Raw genomic sequence first — 21,835 nt, 5'->3', positions numbered from 1 at the left:
GCAAATTCTGTTGTCATTTACTCACCCACATGTTGCTTCAAACCTGTAAGACTTTCTTTTTATGAACACAAAAAATGTTATCTTCAGTCACCATTCACTTTCATTGTATGGCAAAATGATGCAATTAATGTGATTTGTGACAAAATTTAACTGAAAGAATGTCATCAGGGTCTGAAAGAGTTCATGAGGAAGTGATGTAACATAGAAACTAGTGCAGTGCGTGCGGTTGTGTGGATTATTTTCTGTATGCCTGTGATAATATCTCAGTACATGGGGCCTGGGTAGCTCAGCAAGCAAAGATAATGACTACCACACCTGGAGTCACAAGTTTGAATCCAGGGCGTGCTGAATGACTCCAGTCAGGCTTCCTGAGCAACCAATTTTGTGAAGCCTTAGAATCCAAGCTGTGGATCATAATAACAGCATGGGAAAAAAAACCCATTATTTTGGTCTTAAAGTGTGGTATTTGGACTTTTTATTATTGCACTAATGCATGAAAAAATTACAATTCAAGATACAGTTTTTATCGATTGATTTTACACATTTCTCCAAGCTTCGATCACTGCTCTAAAAACAATTAACATAGCCATCTGAACACTTTGTAATGGTGCTAAACAGATTGCAAATGTTATTTTTGATTTTCATCATTTTCTTAAAACACTTCACACAAATATCTTTGCTCCAAGATTCATGCTTTCACAACAGTCAACTTAGACGACTAAATTAAAGTCCTATTTTCAAATGCATGTCATGTTGCCAAATTCATTCATATTGATATCTGTGTTAGTAATGCAAACATGCAATTTACTAAATTTCTCACACAACTATCTTGACTTCCATCTATAAATGTTGTCAAGTATGAAAATTCATAGCAAAAAAACAATGAAGAAGTACAATATTAAGAGGTGACAACTGAGAAGAGGTAGAATGGGTAAAGGAAACAAAAAGGTAAAAAGGTCTTTATTGTTGATTTGTATATGATAAATGTGTTATTTCAGTAGTAGATTAGAAAAAAAACATCTATAGTTTGATTTTGTTTTAATAAATGCATTATCAGACAAGGATAAATTGCTTCATTATGCAGCGAAGCAGAATTGTTCAGCAAAATTGAGTGTCTGTTTCGTCGGCTGTGTGCATTGTTTTGAGAGCAGTGACTATAGTTAGAACAAATGTATAAATTAGATCAATAATTTTTTTTATTCATTCTTAAAAAATTGCATTATAAAAATGTCAACAAACATGTCAACTGTGAGGTCTTAACACACCTGAAAGTTTCAAAGTCTGGTCAATATTTGGTACCAGTTCTTGCTCGAAGTCCCACACTCTTGTGTCCACAGTCAGTTCCTTTTTTGTAAGATGCCCCTGCAGAGGAACTCTTACATGTACAATTCTACACACATGAAAAGGTACATGGTAATTACCTCCAATGCTTTTCAAAGGGACATGCACTGAGGTTTGCTCCACCTTCCTTGGGTCAACAATCATCTTTGTGGGATTGTAAACATTCTTTCGATCAGGTTCTCTGTAAATGTGCTCCATGATATTAATTCCAGGCACATCTTTCCATTCTGGCCGTTTGTACTTTCCACTGTCCTCAAACTGTGTTTTGGGGAATATGTGGTTCTCAATAAGGAACACACCTACATTGGGATGTGCAGACTGAAGGTCCTCCATAAGAGAAGGCAAATCGGCATGCTTGTAAGGCATGATGATCTCATCAATGTCATTCAGGAGAACATACTTGGATTGATACATGTGCCTGTATATGCACTCATTGAGTGTTGTCAACTGGCCGTAATAGTGGAGATCACCCTTGTGTTCTTTGAAGTTCCAACCTGAGGATGGGTTAAGGAATTTGTCGATAGGCCATGAAACAATCTCCAGTATTCCCTCTCTTTCATAGTGCTGTAGGAGCTTTTCCAGGTCTGGTCCACAACTAGTGTTATAGATTACCACTGCTGTATGCCCAGAAGCTTATACATCTCAATCGTTTGTGCAAACTGCAGTACATTATTGTAGTCCCCAAAAAGGTTGGAGATGCAAACTGTGAAGTTAAATTTAAAGGTCTCACTTATCACTCGATTTTTTATTGGCAGATAGTCCTTTTAAGATTGGCTGAATCTTTATCAGTTGAGATGAGAACATGTGTTGCATTTTGCAAGTGCTTATCTTCACAAATCACATCTGAGACATGAAAAGGGAAACCAAAATCATCACTGTGTATTTGGACATCTGTGCTAACAATTTTACAGGTATTTTCAATGTTGCAGTAGACACAGTAAAGTGGCTGAATGTTGTCTCTGTTGATTATGCTGATGACTCGAATTGTCCTGTCCAATCTGTGGTCGATAAAGGCAGACACCATAAAGTGCTTTGAGTCTTTGATGGGCGTTATTGAACATGAAGCCTCCGCAAACTTCTGTGAATTATTGAATGCTGCTGTAATTTTGTAATAATGATGTCTGCCCATATAAGCCCATATCGTCGATATGACAATAATAGTAACAATATATAATATTGCTTGACATTTCTTTTCCATCTGCCTTTTTATGCCTGTAGAGAAAAGAACAGAGAAATTTCAGAAAATGTGCCAAAACAATCATTCTTTTTAACCTGACATGACCTCTAAAAACGCGGCGCTCCAGCACGAGATACTGAAAACCAAAAAGAGAAACGCTGCGTAACGCTCAAAGGCGCAAAACGCGTTGGATGTCAACGGACCCTTATGACAGTGATTATTCAAATAAATAAATACTAAAATAGCATAATATATAGTATCCTATGAGCATATTTAGTTATATTAAGCTACCAAAAACAAACAAACAGCAGCAGCCTACCTTTGGAACTGATAGGATATATGAGAAGCTGGATGTTTGAATGAGACTGGTTTGTAGATCGGAAACGCTGTCCTTTATAAAGGCAACTAACAAAATGTCCTCTTGTCTTGGAGCAGCCCCCTTAGTTTCGTTATCAACAGTGATGTAGTCGGGGCCATTTTTTCCACCAGGATTGTTTGCTAAGCCTTTTCACCCTTTTATCTAAAAGCAGGGCATGTAGTCACATAAGGCTGTCACAATGGGACCTGCCATTAGTGGCATAGGTTTTATGTGGTTAAAACAAATGAAATACATTGCAAGAGAAAACCCAAATTTGTGTTCATATTTATAAAAATATACTCTTATATGTGTCTAGATAGGGTATCGTTCTTTTTAACCTGACAGCAGATTTTTGAATGAGACTGGTTTGTAGATCGGAAATGCTGTCCTTTATAAAGGCAACTAACAAAATGTCGGCTTATATTTGATCAGCCCCCTTAGTTTCGTTATCGACAGTGATGTAGTCGGGGCCGTTTTTTCCCACCTGGTTTGTTTGCATATAACCCCTAAACCTTTTCACCCTTTTATCTAAAAGCAGGACATGTCACATACGGGCTAGGCTGTCACAATGGAACCTGCCATAAAACCAACGGCGTAGGTTTTATATGGTTAAAACAAATTAAATAGGCCTACATTGCAAGAGAAAACACACATTTGTGTTCATATTTATGTAAATATACTCTTAAATGTCTAGCTTGCATTTACTGAACCTCTTTGGTGGCTGAGAAATATAAAGAAATTGATCAGTATGGATCCGAGAATATAAAAGACTAATCAATATAAATTTTTTAATTTAAAGGTGGGTTCTTTTATATGAAATTATCATACCATGTTGTATGCATCCGAAGTGTTATTTTGGATGCACCTTACCATATAAGCTAGAGCAGGCAACCTGTGGAGGCTAATCACTGGTGCTAGCAAATGCAAGAGAGTTGACTATTTTATTTATATAAATTCTGTACCTGCATTCCAATCTACATCTTGATGTAATCCTTCATCATATTAATGCAGCATGTTTTTATGAGCTGAATGGTAGGCTTAACAAAAAGTTAAAATGTGACAAGAATGCAGTTTACCCAACAGACTCGTGGAGCACGTGCAACAATTCACGCATCACCAGCCGGCAGCACTTCTCTTTCCATTAATCATGTCAGTAAACAGCCCACTTTGCTTCAGTCAGTTCACACAGATGACAGCCTACATTCTGTGTTTCGTTTGTTTCTTTTTGCTTTCAGAACAACGCATGATGTAATAATGGAAACACCACTATTAATCCTTGAGATTTCCAACCCAGCATACAGGTACACTGTCCTTAAACCACAGTCACACTCACTATAATATTAAAATATTAAAAGAAAAAACATTAACCCACATCGTACAGTTCAAAAATCTGAGTCTGTTCAAACTATAAAGTAAACCTGGTAATAAAGTTTTAGGATTTTGCAGATGCGATTCACCGAAAAGGGCAAAATATTTGATCAGCTTGTGATGTGCGAATTGCTTGCATGCTGCACGAGTCTTGTGCTAATCACATTCAAAGGAACCTTCGAGCACTCTCAACTGCAGATCAGGGCAAACAAATGCCCGTGGGTCGATTTATCATGAACGTTTTTTATTAGATCTTCCATTTATCTGGATTTGGGACCCATCACGCACCCACAAGCTGTTACTGTAATATGCTCAGGGTTGCCAAATAATCGATTTAACATCACAATCAGATGTGTATAATTGCACAAATTGGAAATATTTTGCCTTATGTCATTCTTCTTAATTCAGGTAATCTGTGAAAACAATGCATTTGAGTGCACACGTTCTCTCTCTCTTCTCAATAGTGCAATATTATGCTCAAAGAAAAGTGTGATGCAGCCACTGTCTGTGGCAAAGTCTGTGAGCAGGGACATGCACAGACATTTTGTGGGGCAGGGGCTCAAGTGCAGTACATTAGCCTGTATGGCCATGATATATTGCACTAGCTAAACTTTAGCTAACTTATTACATTAGCTAGTAGCTCATGAGTCATGAATGTTAGCAAAACGCAAGTTATATGTTTGTCTTTTGGCTAATTAGCTGTAAATTCAAGGCACTGGTAGCTTATAGCTTAGCACATAAGCCGAGATAAACACAACTGGGATAGAGGCTGGGAGTGGCTGCTGCCTGCTTGTCTGTGTGTCTGATGTGCCAATGTGTGCTGCACTGCTGCAGAGAGAGAGAGAGAGGGAGGGAGGGCATCCGAACTCGTCAAAGTCTCATCTTCCGACCTGATATTTAGATTTTTTATTCAATAAATATATTTGTTTAACAGGGAAGCTGTGCAAACAGGAATATATATATATATATATATATATATATATATATATATATATATATATATATATATATATGTAAGGAATAATTGACGACGGGCCGTTGAATTATTAGAAAAATAATGCACACCGGGGTGGTAATGCGGTCACGACGCGAGCGGAGTGGTCGTTACACTCGGTGTGCATTATTTTTCTAATAATTCAACGACCCGAGTCAATTATTCCGCTTATACTACAGTTACCACACCTCGAAACATTGTTCAGATGATGTGATTCTAGACGTTTGTCAAGTTTTTGTCATTAAAACGCTCTTGTATGTAGGACTAATTTCTTACGCATCTAATCCCATGCCTCCGTTGCTAATTCCAAAACGTCATTTTAGAGTTAGTAACGGAGGTTTGAGCCACTGACAGCAGACTAATGCAGTTATTAGTGTAGTTATTAGAGAGACAGAGGTTGCAATAATGAGACAGAAAATCATGTGCGTCATATTATTTAATTTATTTATTAATTCATAAGTTATAATTCATTCGTTAATTCGAACGAATTTATTTATTAAAATTAAACTGCACGTTAAACACATTGACAGCCCAAGCTGTTGTTTTTTTGGTGTTTTCTTCATGTTTTTCGCCCTCGAGTCGGTCTAGCTGTTCTTCGCTGATTGTTTTATGTCTTTTGTTGTTGCCGGCTGCCTTTGATGTCCCCTTCCGTTTATTTGTTTTTTCATTTGAGCTATCCAATACTGCGGTCGCCCAGTTGTTAAAATGTTTATGTTCACCATAAATATTAAAATTTACTTCCGGAAAATCAAAATAGTCTGTCATTTTTTTTCCTCTTGAAGTTGAAGTGGATTTGTCACTGTCACTTCTTGTTATGAATTGTATCCTATTTTCCGTTATTACGGTTGACTACGCGAAGTGATATGGAACTGTAATGCGGTCAAGACCTGCCTGGAACTACTTTATCCGTGCGTTTCCCTGAAAATAATTGCACACCTTAGAACGTTCTCAACCAATCAGAATCAAGCATTCAACAGCCCTGTAGTATAAATATATATATATACACTGTAAAAAAGCCAACTTACAAAAAGTCCTCCCAATAAACATAAAACAGTAAACTGAACTTAGATATTTTGATTGTAAGTGTTCATGCATGATACTAAGTTCATTCAACAAATTAGTTCCTTGAATGTTAAAAATGTGCAATGTTTTGTTGATCTTACTAAGTTGTTTTTGTTTTCATTGAATCTCGCGATTCTTGTCAGCGCGTGCGAAGTTTGTACATTGAACGCATGCGCAGTTTGAGACATAAGCTACTTCAACAAGGAGTTTCAAAAAGTTGATGCAGGAGGTGAGAAGACGACGACGACAAAAAATCTTCATGGATCTTGGTGGCATCTGCTCTGCAAGTGTGCAGTCACTGAAGTCTAAACTTTGCTAAATGGACAAATGCATCTGAATGACGTTCTTCCAGTGGCCATTGTTTATTTTATACTTTCATAGTTAATGACTAAAAAACAGTACTGTTTTCTTTCAATGCATTCATTAATGTTAAGTATTCACTTGTTACAACCTTTGCCTTAAAGAGATAGTTCACACAAAATGAAAGTTCTTTCATCATTTACTCACCCCCAAATTCACACAGGTTTAGAACAATTTGGGGGTGAGTAAATGATAAAATAACTTTCATTTTTGTGTGAACTATCTCTTTAAGGCAAAGGTTGTAACAAGTGAATGCTTAACATTAATGAATGCATTGAAAGAAAATAGTATTGTTTTTTTAGTCGTTTTTGTGGGAACTATCCCTTGAGGCTGGAGTTTCTCCTAGTTTTTTTTTTTTTTTTTGGGTCGAATTAATTGTGTTTGATTTCTATGTAGACACTGGTACGTCCAAGGATCTAGGTCAGTGGATTACAGGCATATCATTGCAATTTTCAATGTTGTTCTGACAAAAAAGTGCTGTGCATTTATAACAGCTGAGTAATGTTTGTGGTTTACTCAGATGCTTTCAATTGTTTTGGGTTCTTGGACACAATAGTAACTTGGTTTTGAGGAACTCTTAGGTTGATGTTAAATTATGCAATACAGTAGTTTTCACATAATTGTTCCTTTAAAAATCAACCAAAAATGTTAAATACATGTGAAAATGTGCCTCATGCCACAAGACAGCTAACGTATTATGGTGTACTTAACACTGTGGATTTCTCTAACATGCATTTGTACCATGCATGGAGTTAAGTGTAAAATGCATAGAGTAAAGAATTTAAAATGCAAAGTCTGCCATACAGACTTGGTACTGTAATGTTTTTGTTGTGCATTGACAGAAAGTGTTTAAATAATAAAAAGTTATTTGACCCGTGTTATGGTCTGTCTTTAATTAGACTACTTAAGTAATTAATCCGTCTATATGCCTATAGATAATAGGCCTATTTGTGTTCAGTAAACCAAAAACATTTAGTTCTGTTATTTATTAGGTAAACATGACTATTTAAAGATCCAAGATGGCGGCGCGGTAGCACGCAGCGGCCACTCCGGATCCACAATGGTGCTATTTTTGTTAAAAAAGCCCGACTTTTGCAACACATGGACATCGGAGCAACCAGTGTTCGTGTCTACCATCGCCAGACACTACTCAAATATAAGACTCATGCAAAAACCAAGCTGCATGATGACCTGCAGGAGGCGCTACGCGTACTCGGCTTGCTGCGGAGACCAGGCCTCCAGCCCTCGGCGTCGCCTGATGCCGGTGGCCGGGGGAGAGGACGTCGTAAGCGGTGTGCGAGAAAGCGGAAGCGCGGAAAGAGGGCGGGGGTCCATGCTAGGCTAAAAACAAACCCTAGCCGGCCGGCTCTCCCGTCTATCCTGCTCTCAAATGTTTGCTCCCTGGACAATAAACTGGACTATATCCGACTCCAGCAGGCTACGCAGCGTGAGTTTAGAGACTGCTGCGTCTTTGTTTTCACGGAGACGTGGCTCAGCGACAGAGTTCCGGATGCCGCCATTCAGCTAGACGGGCTCGCCTCGTTTCGTGCCGACAGAAATACAGCTCTCTGCGGTAAGACTCGCGGTGGTGGCTTGTGTGTTTACATCAACACGGAATGGTGCAAGAACTCTATGCTAGTCTCTAGTTACTGTTCATCGCTGTTGGAGCTTGTGACTGTTAGATGCAGACCTTTTTATCTACCACGGGAATTCACCACTGTTTGCATAACCGGAGTTTACATTCCCCACAGCGCTAACGCTAAGGAAGCGCTCTGTTAACTGTATGGGGCTATGAGCGAACTGCAGAACGCTCACCCCGACGGACTGTTTATTGTCGCCGGAGATTTCAACCATGCAAATCTCAAGACAGTGCTCCCTAAATTCCATCAGTATGTGGACTTTGCAACGAGAGGGGCGAACGCGCTTGATCTTGTTTACACAAACATCCCAGGCGCGTACCGGGCGGAGCCCCGCCCCCACCTCGGCTACTCAGACCACATCTCTGTTATGTTAATTCCAGCATACAGACCGCTCGTCAGACGCACAAAACCGCTTCAGAAGCAGGTGAAAACCTGGCCAGCAGGAGCCATCTCTGCTCTTCAGGACTGTTTTGAGTGTACTGACTGGCACATGTTCAGGGAGGCTGCAACATATGGCGATTCTACCAACTTGGAGGAATACACAGCATCAGTGACCAGCTACATCAGCAAGTGCATTGATGATGTCACTTTCTCCAAGACCATCACCACACGCTCCAACCAGAAGCCGTGGATGACTGCGGAGGTGCGCACGCTGCTGAGGTCCCGAGACTCCGCCTTCAGAGCAGGCGATAAGGCAGCCCTAAGAACAGCTAGGGCCAAACTGTCACGGGCAATCAGAGAGGCAAAGCGCGCACACGCCCAGAGAATCCACAGTCACTTCCAGGACAGCGGTGACACGCGGCGCATGTGGCAGGGCATCCAGGCCATCACCAACTACAGGACAACATCAGTTGCCTGTGACAAAGATGCCTCCCTTCCAGATGCGCTGAACGACTTCTACGCTCGGTTTGAAGTGCAGAACGACGTGATGGCGAGGAAGTCCACCCCTCCTCCCAACGACCAGGTGCTCTGTCTTACCACGGCAGATGTGAGGAAAACTCTACGTAGAGTCAACCCACGGAAGGCTGCTGGACCAGACAACATTCCTGGCAGAGTGCTCAGAGGATGTGCAGACCAGCTAGCAGATGTTCTTACCGACATCTTCAACATCTCTCTGAGCAGCGCCGTTGTTCCAACGTGCTTCAAGGCCACCACCATCATCCCCATGCCAAAGAAGTCTTCAGTGTCCTGCCTCAACGACTACCGTCCCGTCGCACTTACACCCATCATCATGAAGTGCTTCGAGAGGCTCGTCATGAGGCAGATTAAGACCCAGCTGCCCCCCTCACTAGACCCACTGCAGTTTGCGTATCGTTCAAACCGTTCAACGGACGATGCCATCACCACAACCCTCCATCTGGCCCTCACCCACCTAGACAATAAGGACTCATACGTTCGAATGCTGTTCAGTAGATTTCAGCTCAGCATTCAACACAATCATTCCCCAGCACCTGATTGGAAAGCTGAACCTGCTGGGCCTGGACACCTCCCTCTGCAACTGGATCCTGGACTTCCTGACTGGGAGACCTCAGTCAGTCCGGATCGGGAACAGCATCTCCACCACCACCACACTGAGCACTGGGGCCCCCAGGGCTGTGTGCTCAGTCCACTGCTGTTCACTCTGCTGACTCACGACTGTGCAGCAATGCACAGCTCGAATCACATCGTCAAGTTCGCCGATGACACGACCGTGGTGGGTCTCATCGGCAAGAACGACGAGTCAGCATACAGAGAGGAGGTGCAGCGGCTGACGAACTGGTGTAGAGCCAACAACCTGTCCCTGAATGTCGACAAAACAAAAGAGATGGTTGTTGACTTTAGGAGAGCACAAGGTGAACACACTCCGCTGAACATCGACGGCTCCTCTGTGGAGATCGTCAAGAGCACCAAATTCCTTGGTGTTCACCTGGCGGAGAACCTCACCTGGTCCCTCAACACCAGCTCTATCACCAAGAAAGCCCAGCAGCGTCTCTACTTTCTTCGAAGGCTGAGGAAAGCACATCTCCCAACCCCCATCTTCACTACATTCTATAGAGGGACTATTGAGAGCATCCTGAGCAGCTGCATCACTGCCTGGTTTGGGACTTGCACCGTTTCGGACCGCAAAGCCCTGCAGAGGATAGTGAGGACAGCTGAGAAGATCATTGGGGTCTCTCTTCCCTCCATCAAAGACATTTACAAAAAACACTGTATCCATAAAGCAACCAGCATTGTGGACCGACCCCACACACCCCTCACACAAACTCTTTACCCTCCTCCCGTCTGGCAAGAGGTACCGAAGCATTCGGGCCCTCACGGCCAGACTGTGTAACAGCTTCTTCCCCAAGCCATCAGACTTCTCAATACTCAGAGACTGGTTTGACACACACGTGTCCTGAGTTGCACTTTAATAACTGTCACTTTATAACTGTCTGCTACCTCAATAACTGCTATGTGCATAGAACACTATCTCATAGTATGTTATGTTTACATTTTTAGAAACTGTCATCTTTTTGCACTACTGAGTACTGGTCGGCGCTGCACTGTCTATTGTCCTGTTCATTGTCAGTAATTTGTTGTACTGTCCTGTACTTTTTGCACATGTTTGCACGTGCACTTTATATAGGTATATATAGGTAGTTTATATAGGTATTATTTCGTTGTGTAGTCTCATGTGGTCCTATGTTGGTCCTTTGTTGTTTTTATGTAGCACCATGGTCCTGGAGGAACGTTGTCTCATTTTGCTGTGTACTGTACTAACTGTATATGGTTGAAACGACAATAAAAACCACTTGACTTGACTTGACTTATGTTGTGACACCTTGCGATGTTAATGTAATATTTTAAGTTGGGTGGACTTTAGTCCCTGATTGTCAAGTTTACTCAAAAAAGCGCTTGCGATAAGTTGCCTTATAATTTAAAGTTGAATCAACTTTTTTTTTTTTACAGTGTATATATATATATTTTCATTTATTTAAAAAACAAAATGGGCACTTTCTCTTGAGGAACAAAAGGGGCAGTTGCTCAAGCCCTCTTTGATGTCTATGTGTGCACATGCCTGTCTGTGATTAAACCTTTTCAGTGATGAACTTCCCAATAGATCTTCGCATCATTCGCATACAGAGGGTCACACGAGCAAAACCAACTGAGAGAGGAAAATGTTTGTTCTTTGTGTTATTTGTGAAATTCTGAAGTCCCTTACACCTATATGCAAATGTTACTCTGGCAGTAATCATTCATCAGAGTCATGCAGCCTGTTTTATTCAGTTGAGATGCCAAAAGAACCATTGACGAGACTTACATTATGACCCATGACCTTGGTTTATAATGTTCTGAGAGTAAAACAACTTTGTTCACTTTGCGGAAAACATTAAAATAAGCTTTTACAATCTATAATTTCAGAATATTTTATTTTACTATTAAACCAGACTCCTGATTTAGTGTTAAATTTCATACTAAATTGCCACTGCATTGAAGTATGGTAAAATAAAAAATATTTATACTCTGCCTTTATTCAGTTTCACTAACACATGATTGAAAAGTAGCAGCCAAACTTCAAGCAATCGCAGAATGGTCCCATCAGTCTGTATCCACTTCCGTCCAGGGCGTGCTGAGTGACTCCAGTCAGGCTTCTTGAGCAACCAATTTTGTGAAGCCTTAGAATCCAAGCTGTGGATCATAATAACAGCATGGGAAAAAACCCCCACTATTTTGGTCTTAAAGTGTGGTATTTGGACTTTTTATTATTGCACTAATGCATGAAAAAATTACAATTCAAGATACAGTTTTTATCGATTGATTTTACACATTTCTCCAAACTTCGATCACTGCTCTAAAAACAAGTAACATAGCCATCTGAACACTTTGTAATGGTGCTAAACAGATTGCAAATGTTATTTTTGATTTTCATCATTTTCTTAAAACACTTCACACAAATATCTTTGCTCCAAGATTCATGCTTTCACAACAGTCAACTTAGACGACTAAATTAAAGTCCTATTTTCAAATGCATGTCATGTTGCCAAATTCATTCATATTGATATCTGTGTTAGTAATGCAAACATGCAATTTACTAAATTTCTCACACAACTATCTTGACTTCCATCTATAAATGTTGTCAAGTATGAAAATTCATAGCAAAAAAACAATGAAGAAGTACAATATTAACCCTCCAAGGTCTAAGGGGTCTTAAGAGGTGACAACTGAGAAGAGGTAGAATGGGTAAAGGAAACAAAAAAGTAAGAATTGTTGAGAAAAGGGGAAGAGGAAAGACCAAACTGAGATGGTGCAATGATGGTGAGCAGAGAGAAAGAGGACAGCAGATAAACAGATGTACAGTGACTTCAATCTTAACAAAAAAAAAGAGGAGGGCGTGGCCTGGTCGTGAGAGTGCCGGTCTGGCTGGTGGAGAGAGAGATAAAGGGGAGCTGGAGATGCCTGTTCAAGAGAGAGCGAGAGAGACACACACGTGGCCGGTGTTTGTGTGTGTGTGTGTGTGTGTTTGTTTGTGTGTGTGTGTGTGTTTGTTTTATGTTGTTTTAAGTTCAGATCCATCATTAAAGTAATCTTCTGCCGGTTCCCGCCTCCTCCTTGCCCATCCAGAACCCTTAACAGTCTGGATGCCACAATCAATGTCCTCAGTACTACTGTACTATGTGTGCTCACAGTGCTGTCTTACATAGGTTCATACAATATTGCAAGACTGCTATATTTTATTTGTTTAGTAATTTTTTACAGTAAACTTCCTCTTTCCAGAAGGAGGAACAACTAGACATTTTTCAAAAACAAATGGCAAAAAGGTCTTTATTGTTGATTTGTATATGATAAATGTGTTATTTCAGTAGTAGATTAGAAAAAAACATCTATAGTTTGATTTTGTTTTAATAAATGCATTATCAGACAAGGATAAATTGCTTCATTATGCAGCGAAGCAGAATTGTTCAGCAAAATTGAGTGTCTGTTTCGTCGGCTGTGTGCATTGTTTTGAGAGCACTGACTATAGTTAGAACAAATGTATAAAATAGATCAATAATTTTTTTTATTCATTCTTAAAAAATTGCATTATAAAAATGTCAACAAACATGTCAACTGTGAGGTCTTAACACACCTGAAAGTTTCAAAGTCTGGTCAATATTTGGTACCAGTTCTTGCTCGAAGTCCCACACTCTTGTGTCCACAGTCAGTTCCTTTTTTGTAAGATGCCCCTGCAGAGGAACTCTTACATGTACAATTCTACACACATGAAAAGGTACATGGTAATTACCTCCAATGCTTTTCAAAGGGACATGCACTGAGGTTTGCTCCACCTTCCTTGGGTCAACAATCATCTTTGTGGGATTGTAAACATTCTTTCGATCAGGTTCTCTGTAAATGTGCTCCATGATATTGATTCCAGGGACATCATTCCATTCTGGCCGTTTGTACTTTCCACTGTCCTCAAACTGTGTTTTGGGGAATATGTGGTTCTCAATAAGGAACACACCTACATCGGGATGTGCAGACTGAAGGTCCTCCATAAGAGAAGGCAAATCGGCATGCTTGTAAGGCATGATGATCTCATCAATGTCATTCAGGAGAACATACTTGGATTGATACATGTGCCTGTATATGCACTCATTGAGTGTTGTCAACTGGCCGTAATAGTGGAGATCACCCTTGTGTTCTTTGAAGTTCCAACCTGAGGATGGGTTAAGGAATTTGTCGATAGGCCATGAAACAATCTCCAGTATTCCCTCTCTTTCATAGTGCTGTAGGAGCTTTTCCAGGTCTGGTCCACAACTAGTGTTATAGATTACCACTCGCTGTATGCCCAGAAGCTTATACATCTCAATCGTTTGTGCAAACTGCAGTACATTATTGTAGTCCCCAAAAAGGTTGGAGATGCAAACTGTGAAGTTAAATTTAAAGGTCTCACTTATCACTCGATTTTTTATTGGCAGATAGTCCTTTTTAAGATTGGCTGAATCTTTATCAGTTGAGATGAGAACATGTGTTGCATTTTGCAAGTGCTTATCTTCACAAATCACATCTGAGACATGAAAAGGGAAACCAAAATCATCACTGTGTATTTGGACATCTGTGCTAACAATTTTACAGTTATTTTCAATGTTGCAGTAGACACAGTAAAGTGGCTGAATGTTGTCTCTGTTGATTATGCTGATGACTCGAATTGTCCTGTCCAATCTGTGGTCGATAAAGGCAGACACCATAAAGTGCTTTGAGTCTTTGATGGGCGTTATTGAACATGAAGCCTCCGCAAACTTCTGTGAATTATTGAATGCTGCTGTAATTTTGTAATAATGATGTCTGCCCATATAAGCCCATATCGTCGATATGACAATAATAGTAACAATATATAATATTGCTTGACATTTCTTTTCCATCTGCCTTTTTATGCCTGTAGAGAAAAGAACAGAGAAATTTCAGAAAATGTGCCAAAACAATCATTCTTTTTAACCTGACATGACCTCTAAAAAACGCGGCGCTCCAGCACGAGATACTGAAAACCAAAAAAGAGAAACGCTGCGTAACGCTCAAAGGCGCAAAAACGCGTTGGATGTCAACGGACCCTTATGACAGTGATTATTCAAATAAATAAATACTAAAATAGCATAATATATAGTATCCTATGAGCATATTTAGTTATATTAAGCTACCAAAAACAAACAAACAGCAGCAGCCTACCTTTGGAACTGATAGGATATATGAGAAGCTGGATTTTTGAATGAGACTGGTTTGTAGATCGGAAACGCTGTCCTTTATAAAGGCAACTAACAAAATGTCCTCTTGTCTTGGAGCAGCCCCCTTAGTTTCGTTATCAACAGTGATGTAATCGGGGCCATTTTTTCCACCAGGATTGTTTGCTAAGCCTTTTCACCCTTTTATCTAAAAGCAGGGCATGTAGTCACATAAGGCTGTCACAATGGGACCTGCCATTAGTGGCATAGGTTTTATGTGGTTAAAACAAATGAAATACATTGCAAGAGAAAACCCAAATTTGTTTTCATATTTATAAAAATATACTCTTATATGTGTCTAGATAGGGTATCGTTCTTTTTAACCTGACATAGCCTCTAAAAAACGCGGCGCTCCAGCACGAGAGGCCTACTGAAAATCAAATAACAGACGCTGCGTAACGCTCAAAGGTGCAAAAACGCGTTGGATGTCAACGGACCCTTATGACAGTGAAAATACAATTAAATGTACTTGTTAATTAAGGATAAAATGCAACAATAAATACAGAAATAACTTAAAAAATAATGCATATAATTAGGCCTACATTATGTATCATTAGGCATATTAGTAGTTCAAGTAGGCTATTGTATGTTTGCTTGATCATTTTTCAAACTGTGTCCAAACAATTTCAATGACATAGTATCCTATGAGCATATTTAGTTATGCTATCAAAAACAAACAAACAAACAAACAAACAAACAGCAGCAGCCTACCTTTGGAACTGATAGGATATATGAGAAGCTGGATTTTTGAATGAGACTGGTTTGTAGATCGGAAACGCTGTCCTTTATAAAGGCAACTAACAAAATGTTGGCTTATATTTGAACAGCCCCCTTAGTTTCGTTATCGACAGTGATGTAGTCGGGGCCGTTTTTTCCCACCTGGTTTGTTTGCATAGGCTATAACCCCTAAACCTTTTCACCCTTTTATCTAAAAGCAGGACATGTCACATACGGGCTAGGCTGTCACAATGGAACCTGCCATAAAACCAGCGGCGTAGGTTTTATATGGTTAAAACAAATTAAATAGGCCTACATTGCAAGAGAAAACACACATTTGTGTTCATATTTATGTAAATATACTCTTAAATGTCTAGCTTGCATTTACTGAACCTCTTTGGTGGCTGAGAAATATAAAGAAATTGATCAGTATGGATCCGAGAATATAAAAGACTAATCAATATAATTTTTTTTAATTTAAAGGTGGGTTCTTTTATATGAAATTATCATACCATGTTGTATGCATCCGAAGTGTTATTTTGGATGCACCTTACCATATAAGCTAGAGCAGGCAACCTGTGGAGGCTAATCACTGGTGCTAGCAAATGCAAGAGAGTTGACTATTTTATTTATATAAATTCTGTACCTGCATTCCAATCTACATCTTGATGTAATCCTTCATCATATTAATGCAGCATGTTTTTATGAGCTGAATGGTAGGCTTAACAAAAAGTTAAAATGTGACAAGAATGCAGTTTACCCAACAGACTCTGTGGAGCACGTGCAACAATTCACGCATCACCAGCCGGCAGCACTTCTCTTTCCATTAATCATGTCAGTAAACAGCCCACTTTGCTTCAGTCAGTTCACGCAGATGACAGCCTACATTCTGTGTTTCGTTTGTTTCTTTTTGCTTTCAGAACAACGCGTGATGTAATAATGGAAACACCACTTTTAATCCTTGAGATTTCCAACCCAGCATACAGGTACACTGTCCTTAAACCACAGTCACACTCACTATAATATTAAAATATTAAAAGAAAAAACATTAACCCACATCGTACAGTTCAAAAATCTGAGTCTGTTCAAACTATAAAGTAAACCTGGTAATAAAGTTTTAGGATTTTGCAGATGCGATTCACCGAAAAGGGCAAAATATTTGATCAGCTTGTGATGTGCGAATTGCTTGCATGCTGCACGAGTCTTGTGCTAATCACATTCAAAGGAACCTTCGAGCACTCTCAACTGCAGATCAGGGCAAACAAATGCCCGTGGGTCGATTTATCATGAACGTTTTTTATTAGATCTTCCATTTATCTGGATTTGGGACCCATCACGCACCCACAAGCTGTTACTGTAATATGCTCAGTGTTGCCAAATAATCGATTTAACATCACAATCAAATGTGTATAATTGCACAAATTGGAAATATTTTGCCTTATGTCATTCTTCTTAATTCACGTAATCTGTGAAAACAATGCATTTGAGTGCACACGTTCTCTCTCTCTTCTCAATACTGCAATATTATGCTCAAAGAAAAGTGTGATGCAGCCACTGTCTGTGGCAAAGTCTGTGAGCAGGGACATGCACAGACATTTTGTGGGGCAGGGGCTCAAGTGCAGTACATTAGCCTGTATGGCCATGATATATTGCACTAGCTAAACTTTAGCTAACTTATTACATTAGCTAGTAGCTCATGAATGTTAGCAAAACACAAGTTATATGTTTGTCTTTTGGCTGTAAATTCAAGGCACTGGTAGCTTATAGCTTAGCACACAAGCCGAGATAAACACAACTGGGATAGAGGCTGGGAGTGACTGCTGCCTGCTTGTCTGTGTGTCTGATGTGCCAATGTGTGCTGCACTGCTGCAGAGAGAGAGAGAGGGGAGGGAGGGCATCCGAACTCGTCAAAGTCTCATCTTCCGACCTGATATTTAGATTTTTTATTCAATAAATATATTTGTTTAACAGGGAAGCTGTGAAACAGGATATATATATATATATATATATATATATATATATATATATATATATATATATATTCATTTATTTAAAAAAATAAAATGGGCACTTTCTCTTGAGGAACAAAAGGGGCAGTTGCTCAAGCCCTCTTTGATGTCTATGTGTGCACATGCCTGTCTGTGATTAAACCTTTTCAGTGATGAACTTCCCAATAGATCTTCGCATCATTCGCATACGGAGAGCAAAACCAACTGAGAGAGGAAAATGTTTGTTCTTTGTGTTATTTGTGAAATTCTGAAGTCCCTTACACCTATATGCAAATGTTACTCTGGCAGTAATCATTCATCAGAGTCATGCAGCCTGTTTTATTCAGTTGAGATGCCAAAAGAACCATTGACGAGACTTACATTATGACCCATGACCTTGGTTTATAATGTTCTGAGAGTAAAACAACTTTGTTCACTTTGTGGAAAACATTAAAATAAGCTTTTACAATCTATAATTTCAGAATATTTTATTTTACTATTAAACCAGACTCCTGATTTAGTGTTAAATTTCATACTAAATTGCCACTGCATTGAAGTATGGTAAAATAAAAAATATTTATACTCTGCCTTTATTCAGTTTCACTAACACATGATTGAAAAGTAGCAGCCAAACTTCAAGCATTCGCAGAATGGTCCCATCAGTCTGTATCCACTTCTGAAAATTGTGCATTATTCATTGAGTGCTTGAGTGCACTACTACTTCTGAACTGTAAAAAAAAAGGGTAATATTCCAGCAGCCAGGGTACCAAAAAAATTCTGTGAAATAACGAAAAAATTACTAACTCGTAAAAATACAGTAATTTTCCATAACTAAAATACACTTTGTAGCTTTAATTTTACTTGAGATCTTTTTTTTAAGCTTTTTAATGTTTAATGAAGAATATTTACTTGTGTAAATACAATAAATTACCTATAAATATGGTCAAACTATAATAAAAATAATCAGCCTTAAAAGTGCAAAAGTGAGCTGTTATTTGGGTATTATTATATAATTTTATGAAAAAATCTTTTTAAAACTGGTAATGGAGTTTATAATTACAATAATATACTATTCATTTGAGATCATATCAAGTGTAATATAAGTTTTTCATGTATCTTTACATAAAAAAAATCTTGTATATTTAATAGATCTTTAATGCAAAAAAAGAATGGCTATTTTTAAAATTAATTAAGAAAAAAATTATTACGATCATTTTCACGCACCTAAAATACATGTACATTTTAACCTAACATCTGTATGTTGGGAAAAAAAAATTCTGATATGTTATTTGTCTAAATAATTTAAATAAAATAAAAACTAATAAAAACTCCTCTCATCACATTAACATTGGTTAGATATGTTTTCATTTTATGACAAATTTTGAACTGGTGGGTCCCGTTATCACGAATTAGTAGTCAATAGAAATTTCTTTTTTTTTTTCAACACAAAAATGTTAAATTGAGCTGGCAAATGAAATCAATGAGCCGGTGTGTTATGGTATGTTGTGTTGTGGGCCGGGTTTGGTGAGCTGCTCTGGGCCAGAAAGTCCAGGTCCAATTTTCAATCCCAGTGCACCCCTGATGACATAATTTATGAAAGATTTAAGATTCCATGCAATTTCATGATCAGTAATAAAATAAGCAAATATGTGACATTAACGTCTAGGTTACTGTTGTAACTGATGTAACCTGGTGGAGGGAATGAGACTTTGTGTCAGTGAAGTGACACTAGGGGTCTCAGTTGCCTCTGAGCTTTGAGAAAAGGCCAATGCGAATTGGTGAACAGAATTTGCATGTCCCTCCCCCAGACATACGGGTAGAAAAGGAGGGAATCGTGCATCTGTTTAGTCAGGTTTTACAATGAGGATCCGAGAATAAGGTTCAGCCGTTACAGTGGTTGGTACGGTGTTGTGGCAAGAGGGACACAATGTCTCGTTCCCTCCATCAGGGAACGGGGGTTACAACAGTAACCTAGATGTTCCCCTTCTGTCACTCACTCGATGTTGTGTCGGTGAATTGTGTTACGTGAACTGCTGATGCAGGTGCAAGCAAGCTGTTGCGTGCCAAAGGAGTAGCCCGCGCCAGGCTGCACGTAACCTTCCCCTATGCCCCATAAAAATGTCATATACTTTTTAGGTTCCCGACATCCCTCTTCTCTTGAGGGGGGGAACAAGCGACGTGCCAAGCATTGGAGCAGGCCACGCCTTTTCTCTCTCTATGTTCACTCAGTAGGGCTGTTAGAAGTGGCTGAGGACATCTAATGCTATAACACGCATCGGGGAACGTGTTCTTTTCCGATCCTGTTCTTTCAGGGGGAAAAGACCCCGCGGAGACCACATCCTGCCCAGGCTGGGGCCTCGGACCTGAAGAAACATGGGCCAGGACCGACTCATTCGGCAGAGGTTATTGATCTAGCAAGGGTATTGGGTGTTGCCCAGCCCGCTGCTCTGCCAATGTCTGCTAGAGAGGCACCTTTGGCCAGTGCCCACACGCTCCTCATAAGAGCATGCTCGCCATTGCACATGGCACCCAGTTTGGAGGGGTGAAAATCAGACTGTATGTGCCACTGTATCAGACTGTATTTAATGAGCTTGAGCAAAACTGAAAACGATAAATACGTATTTATGTGAAAATATTGTGCTAATTTCAGGGATTTTTATTAGCTAGATCCTACCTTTGCAACATCATAAAATCGCCTCAAAATCTAAGAAAAACAGGTGATAAGAAAGAACTTTAGTAGTTTTTTTTGTTGCTATTTAGTGTTTTGGGGGGAAATCAAATCAATGGAGCCTTTTGGGTGTTGCCCAGCCCGCTGCTCTGCCAATGTCTGCTAGAGAGGCACCTTTGGCCAGTGCCCACAAGAATGCCACGCTCCTCATAAGAGCATGCTCGCATGCTCGCGGGGCCTTTCGCCTTGTTGTAGGCTACACTGCCTAAAATTGATTTGAAATTAATGATGAATTTTCTGGTGATCAGGTCATGCTGAAGCCTGATAAATATATCACAGAAGAAAAAAGATATTTAGCCCCATAATATGAACAATCTGTTTCAGCGTTTTATGCGTGCGAGTGTGTGTGAACAACTGCAAGCATGTTTTGGGATGTGTATGTGAGAAAAATTAATTGATATGGTAGGATGGGATTACCTTTTTAAGATTTTAAGCCCTGTAGCGGCAGTACAAACAAATTGATTAATTTCAGATTATTTTACTCTCTATAGGGGAACCTGGCAGGGTTGCCCTCTTTCCCTATTATTGTTCTGTCTTGCCCTGGAACCATTAGCAGCCACGATAAGAAAAGAGGATCATTTTAAATAAAGTGTGATGGCAAGAGATGTGGGGCATTTTGCTTTACGCAGATTATATTTTATTATTCGTCTCCGAACATACTAGATCTATACCTTGCCTCCACAGAATTATTAATTCATTTTCTAAGTTCACAGGATACAGAGTTAATTGGTCTATACTTTGGCACTGACAGCATACTGCCCAGTAACGGCTTTTCAGCCAGGCACCTTCCAGTGGCCCAAACAGAGCATTCAATATTTGGGTATTTTATTCCCAGCAAAGTTGAGTGATATAGTTAGACTTAATTTTGACCCTTTAATAAAAATGTTAATGGCTGTACTACTCGTCCTGCAGAGGCTATTGCCATTGATCCAGGGCAAGCATGTTTTGATCCGGTCCGACAACACCACACTAGTAGCATATATAAATCGCCAAGGCGGCGTACGTTCTCGTCACATGTTGCAACTCCCATGCCATCTCCTCCTCTGGAGTCAGCAGCGGCTGAGGTCGATGGGGGCCTCTCAAATCCCTCTTGGTTTTAGTGTGCATTTTGTAGCTATTACAATTTTTATATTCAGATTCTAGATTATCCAGTTATACATGATTTTAGATCATAGTCTAAGAGAACCAATTTCAGTTATAGTTCAGTTTTGAATAAATGTGTATGTCACGTATTCCTGTTTTTGTGCTTAGACTTATATTTTTGAAATTTGTGTCTAGTTTCCCGTTCCTGTTTCCTGTTAGTTTTGGAGACCTTTTGTATTTTCCTTTCATGATTGGTTTTCCCCAGGTGTTCCTCATTCCCTTGTTTGCCCTTGTGTATTTAAG

General features: G+C 39.6%; 1 protein-coding gene across 1 annotated transcript; it reads right to left on the bottom strand.

Annotated features, from left to right (window-relative positions):
* Positions 1–270: 270 nt before the first annotated feature.
* LOC127620819 (beta-1,4-galactosyltransferase galt-1-like) lies at positions 271–15,049 on the bottom strand. Its single transcript, XM_052094073.1, has 4 exons — positions 14,964–15,049; positions 13,762–14,676; positions 1,266–1,640; positions 271–404 (listed from the first exon to the last, which is right to left on the bottom strand). The coding sequence occupies exons 2-4, from the start codon at positions 14,660–14,662 to the stop codon at positions 322–324; spliced, it is 1,359 nt and encodes a 452-aa protein (XP_051950033.1). The 5' UTR covers positions 14,663–14,676; positions 14,964–15,049; the 3' UTR covers positions 271–321.
* Between the last annotated feature and the right edge of the window lie 6,786 nt (positions 15,050–21,835).

The sequence above is a fragment of the Xyrauchen texanus genome, chromosome 27 (assembly GCF_025860055.1).
Source record: "Xyrauchen texanus isolate HMW12.3.18 chromosome 27, RBS_HiC_50CHRs, whole genome shotgun sequence".
In the NCBI taxonomy this organism is placed as follows: Eukaryota; Metazoa; Chordata; class Actinopteri; order Cypriniformes; family Catostomidae; genus Xyrauchen; species Xyrauchen texanus.
Note: the sequence above shows the minus strand (reverse complement) of the source record. Positions and strands in the feature narration are given on the sequence as shown.